This window comes from Pan troglodytes, chromosome 1, assembly GCF_028858775.2.
Source record: "Pan troglodytes isolate AG18354 chromosome 1, NHGRI_mPanTro3-v2.0_pri, whole genome shotgun sequence".
In the NCBI taxonomy this organism is placed as follows: domain Eukaryota; kingdom Metazoa; phylum Chordata; class Mammalia; order Primates; family Hominidae; genus Pan; species Pan troglodytes.
The window spans coordinates 160,845,008-160,851,007 of record NC_072398.2 but is presented as its reverse complement, the minus strand read 5'-3'; the positions used below and the strand labels follow the sequence as shown (position 1 = coordinate 160,851,007).

Genomic DNA, 6,000 nt, shown 5'->3' with positions numbered 1-6,000 from the left:
TGGTAAAGGTGTACAATGTGATTAGAATGCATTTTGAAGATGCTTTCTGTACAGATACAAAATACAGGGACTAAAATAATGCTGTGCAGTGTATAGCAGAGCCATTTTTCGGCTTTGGTGTACTCAACTTTTTCAGTATTTAAAAAAGTGTTTTGAATAACATAAAAGTCTCCTTATTGTATAAATAATAAAATGTCACCTTATTGTAAAGTGTCTTTTGTTTACTATCAAAGCAGACCTCGTAGTCAGCAACAGAGTTGTAATAAGAAAAAGGAATGTTTTTGTTTTTATTTTTTATTTTTTTGAGATGGAGTTTCACTGTTAACCAAGGCTGGAGTACAGAGTGGCGCGATCTCGGCACTCTGTCATCCTCTACCTCCTGGGTTCAAGTGATTCTCCTGCCTCAGCCTCCCAAGATGCTGAGATTACAGGCACATGCACCATGCCCGGATAGTTTATTTTGTTTTGTTTTTTGTATTTTTAGTAGAGACGGGGGTTTCACCATGTTATCCAGGCTGGTCTTGAACTCCTGACCTCAAGTGATCTGCCCGCCTCAGCCTCCCAAAGTGTTGGGATTACAGGCGTGAGCCACTGCACCCAGCCAAAAAGGCATGTTTTTTTAAAAAATGAAAACATAAACATTACAATCAATATTTGAAAAATGTAACTTTTATTCTGAACATGTAGTATTTATCTTTATTAGCAATTTTTTTCATAATATAAGCATGCCTCAATCATCCAAAAGCTATCTATCTACCTATCTATATAAATTGGTATACATGCTACTGAATTGACTTCTTAATAGAATCATATGGTAAGTGTTATAATGACTAATCAACCTACTTCTGATAATTTTGGTGTAAACAAAAATGATATTTAATTTTTATTAAATCAAGTTTACCTATATCAAATTCCCTTTTAGAAAAACACTGCAAGTTTAGTCTTACCAAGATTGCAAGTAAATTTTAAAATTATGGTGCTGTAAATAAAAAGGTTTTAAGTTGAAATGTGTACTGAGATTAGCCATATCACAAAAGTCCTATCATGGGTAATGAAAAGTCTTATTTTTAATATATTTTTGTTTCCTTTTTCTTTTGACATGTGGCCCTAGATAAGAAGGTCTTATTTTTTAAATGCCAAAGAACAGTATTCAACAAAATTCGATTTAATTTTATATCTAACAAAAACATAGAAACTGGCTAGTCATATTCAAGTCAATTGGTCACACTGTATGGAATACAAAAATAAATGAGAAAAAAAACAAGTTCTACAAAAATGCTTTGTTATTATAATACTAAACCACATTAAATAAAAATTCATTTTTGAAAAAACTGCTTGCTATAAGAAAATGAAAGTTAGTAGGATAAATCATATGCAAAACATTTAGAACAAATGTATGAACACATTGTGGTTCATTACAAATGTATACAACACCTTACAAAAATCTTAAATAAAAATCTAAAAATATTTACTGGCAGTGAATATGGCCCAGGCTAATTATACCAACGGGTAGGTGATACTGGGAAACTACAAGATCAATTACAATAATCACCTTTTAAGATGATACTAAAACAAATGTTACATCCTCCTTAGAATTAACCAGGGTTAATAATACATGACAAGGGTTATAAAGCAACTCCATGTTAAGTAGGAATTCGGTCTCTCAAATATTCAAGTATAGCAGCTGTTCCTTTCATTAATATGGCTGCTCGAGGAACTCGGAATGGATTTCCATCCAGTAGTAATGTTCTAAACAAAAGAAAGAAATTGAGAACGTAAACATTTTCCATTAACAAGGTTTTTCGTCTAATTTCATTTGCAATTTTATAAATAAAATTTCTGTATTTTTTTTTCTATTTGCCCCTTTTTATTTTTATTTCTTTTTTTGAGACAGAGTCTCACTCTGTTGCCCAGCCTGAAGTGCAGAGGTGCAATCTCAGCTCATTGCAACCTCCACCTCCCAGGTTCAAGTAATTCTCATGCCTCAGCCTCCCGGGTAGCTGGGATTACAGGTGTGTGCCACCACACCCGGCTAATTTTTGTATTTTCAGTAGTGAGGGAGTTTTGCCATTTTGGCCAGGCTGGTCTCAAACTCCTGGCCTCAAGTAATCTGCCCGCCTCAGCCTCCCAAAGTACTGGGATTACAGGAGTGAACCACCATGCTTGAGCTATTTGCCCCTTTTCATATCTGAACATTTAAACATTAGAATTATAACTAATTAATAACCCAAAACATATTAATTGAATACTTACTTTGTGAAAGGTACTGAGCCAAGTAATTTATATTCAGTCACTCTTAACAATCCTATTTTCTCAACAATCCTATGATGTAAGTACCATTAATAGTTCTGTTTTAATAGATGAGGAAATACAAATTTAGGGGGGTAAGAAATATTGTCTAAGATCAAACAGCTACTAAATGATGGAGCTGTGATTTGAACCACCCTTTTATCCAGCCTTCTCAACCTTATTAAGTGACTGTATACTAAATGGTCAAGTAAAATTTAAACAAATATCAGCATGAGTCATCCAAGCCAAGGACTGTAATGTAATCAATGTATCACCACCACTGCTCCACCCCCTGCCTCCCAAAACATTAACACATTCTGCCCTCTCCCTCCTTTGAGCAGATACACATATATAAATCTATTTACATGTTCTGAGAGTTCAACTTAATATTTAAGAGCTTGTTTTGTTTCATTATATAATAAAATATCTTCAATTAAGAGAGGCTTTTTTATTATTTTTAACAGTTAAGTGTTTATGTAAACAAAAATCAAAGGACTCAACCATATTGTTGATCTAAATTATATCTTCAAATATTTCTGTGTTTCTTGGGAATTCTTTTAAAGACTTATTTTCTTAATTTCTAGAAAAAAAAGTTGATTACAGTTGATCCTCATTATTCATGGGTGCTATATTTGCAAACTTGCCTACTCACTAAAGTTTGTACCCCCAAATCAATGTGTGGCACTTCCGAGGTCATTCATAAACATGCACAGAGGAGCAAAAAATTGGAGTCACCCCACGGGCATGTTCCCAGGTGAGACTGAACAAGGTGATGCTTTGTCTTCTTGTTTCAGCTCTTATACTGTAAACGGGTCATTTTGGTGGTTCATTTAGTGCCACGCTTTTCAAATTTTCATACCTTTGTTGGTGATTTCACTGTGTTAAATGGTCACCAAGTGTAATGCTAAAGTACTGTCTAGTCTTCCTAAGGACAAATGTGGATTACGAAAAAAATACATGTGTCAGGTAAGCTTTGTTCAGGCATGAATTATAGTGCTGTTGGCCATGATTTCAATGTTAATGACACAACAATAATATTAAATGAAGTATCTTACTACAGAAACACACATATAACAAAGTTATATATTGATTGGTTGCTGAAAATGTTGTGACTAGACTCTTGCAAGAACCTAACCCCTGTATTTCCCCCAGAAGCAATAGGTCAGTATTCACTAACTGGGTGTTCAGAGTGTCTGTAGAACATAACTGCCACAAAGAATAAGAATCAACTGTATTTGTCTCCTATAACTTACTAACATGAGGTACTAGAGCAGATACCAGTGTTGCTCCAGTGAAGTAAAATATACCAAATCATTCATATGCAGTTTTCAGCAATTAAATTACTTCTGACACATTCTGCTTAACCACTTGGCTTTCTGTTGATACCTCAAACCTCCTTTATATTCACTTAATAAGCACTTACTGGGTGTTTACTATGTTTTAGGCACTGGGACAACTCTTTTCCAAAGAAAGACCCAAAAATCGTATAAATAAGTCCAAATGAAGCATGATGGGAAATCAGGGACTAATTCTGCTTGGAGGACAGGGAAGGCTTTCAAAGGTGACATTCAATAGGCCAATTATTGATGAAAACAGGGTAAAAGTACCTGATGCTGAGGGAACAGCAGATATAAAGAGTGAGAAAGACTGTACTGGGCTCGAAATAGAATGGTGGTAATCTGCAATCAATTTCAAAAAAAAAAAAAAACCCTGTATTCAAAGCTAAGGAGTTAATATTTCCCCGACATTTTTATGCAGTAGAGATTCAGGTTATAAACATACACAGTGATAGCGAAAAGCCACTAGGAACAATTAGTTATTATATTCACACATATACCATATAAGCAAAACTAAAAATACACATTTGGTAAAATTTGAAAAACAGAATTGGGACTCTGGGTTTTGTTACTTGTTATTTTTAACAGGATATTAAATCTGTTACTTTAACTTCTTGCAAATTTATCTGAAAAAGAAAAACAAATCACTTCAACAAATCAATAAAATAAATGAAACAATGCAGTAGAATGGTGTAGTTACCTTAAGTTTACACAATTACCGAGCTCTGGTGGAATTTGTAAGAGGTCATTATTTTGAAGGTCCAACGTGGTCAGATTTTCCATCATCTTCATTTTCTGAGGGTCCACAGATCCAACCTGATTATTACTAATCAGAATTGTTTCAAGTGTGAAGATACGATATAGAACTTCAGGTAGCATTTTAAACCTATTAATACATGAACAGAACACCTAAATATACTGGAATCAGACCAAAATCATTCCTTAAAACATATTATCTTAAATTTGACATGACAGTTTTTTCTTTAGTGTATGTTATTCTGTAATTGGCATTAAGTCCTGTATTTGAATTTTACAAAAAATAAAGAGAAAGGGCTAATTTTGAAAACCTTTAAATACATGTTAAACAGACAGACTTGTAACAGTTACTATTTATTGTATAAAATCAGCAAAACTTCAGAGTAAATTCTCCCATGTTTTTCTGTTCACATTCAAGAGGAAATCTTCTCTAAATGTATCCATGTAGGTATTCTTCCTTTCACTTTTACTTCTTATGAAACATAATCACTCCCAATATATTAAGTAAAATTCAAGATTTATATTTTGCTTTGACTGAGGCTTCTAAAATGAGTACACTTTGGGTTCTTAAAAAGATAACAAATTAGCATAGACTGCTGGCTTTCTTGTCCAAGCAACCCTGAAGATGCCACAAGATATGGGAAGGCTAATAGCTCTCAAAGCAATACTTGCAATTAACATAAAATGGCTGAGGACCCCGCAGGGCACAAAGGCTAGCACAGTTTTAGCATGAGGTGAACTGCAGCCTTGACTAGAAAATAGAAGAATGGGCAGGAACGAGAGCTTTGGCCTTTTCATTTCCGCATACCGCCCCCTTCCTTTGCTGCCTTGATGAAAAAAAGCAATAGTGAAGTGTAAACTCAAGGCAGTGCTGAAGTTCCAGTGAGACTAGAGAAGCAATAGCCAAGAGTACAGATGGACCAAATGACCCCTTAATAGGCTCTTCTCTTCCCTCCCTGCAACCCATGAACAAGATAATTACCTGATAACACGGAAGTTTAGGCTAGCTTTTGGCACTTCCCCAAAGACATTACTTGCAAGGCAATTGTTAGCTCAATTGACAACACAATATAAAACTGATAGCTCAATTCACAAGTAAAAATTAGGAGAGATCTGAGAAGTGCACGTATTTTAAAATAATGACAATAATGGTGCAATCTATATACTAGAAAGGACAAGTAATGGAGCAGACAGAAGAAAAGTTAAAATGAGCAATATTTTAACATCACTATGCATTAGCTTCCTCATCTATAAATGAGGAATAATAATAGTACTAAACATATACACTTGTTATAAGGATTAAATGAATGTATTTGAAGACCTTAGGACATTATCTAGGTTGCATTAAATATTAGCTGCTAATATTTTATTTTTTAAATTTTATTTATTTTTTGAGAACAGAGTCTTGCTCTGTCGCCTAGGCTGGAGTGCAGTGACGCAATCCTGGATCACTGCAACCTCTGCCTCCTGGGGTTCAAGCGATTCTCCTGCCTCAGCCTCCTGAGTAGCTGGGTTTACAGGCCACCACCACGCCTGGCTAATTTTTGTATTTTTAGTAGAGATGGAGTTTCACCATATCGGCCAGGCTGGTCTCAAACTCCTGACCTCAGGTGATCCG

General features: G+C 34.8%; 1 protein-coding gene across 1 annotated transcript in view; it reads right to left on the bottom strand.

Annotated features, from left to right (window-relative positions):
- Positions 1-653: 653 nt before the first annotated feature.
- LRRC40 (leucine rich repeat containing 40) overlaps positions 654-6,000 on the bottom strand; it is a 61,267-nt gene continuing 55,920 nt past the window's right edge. The window contains exons 14-15 of the mRNA XM_513483.8: positions 4,327-4,512; positions 654-1,749 (exon numbers count right to left, since the gene is read on the bottom strand). Coding sequence (XP_513483.2) covers positions 1,644-1,749; positions 4,327-4,512 — 292 coding nt within the window. The 3' untranslated portion in view covers positions 654-1,643. The remainder of the gene's footprint in view (positions 1,750-4,326; positions 4,513-6,000) is intronic.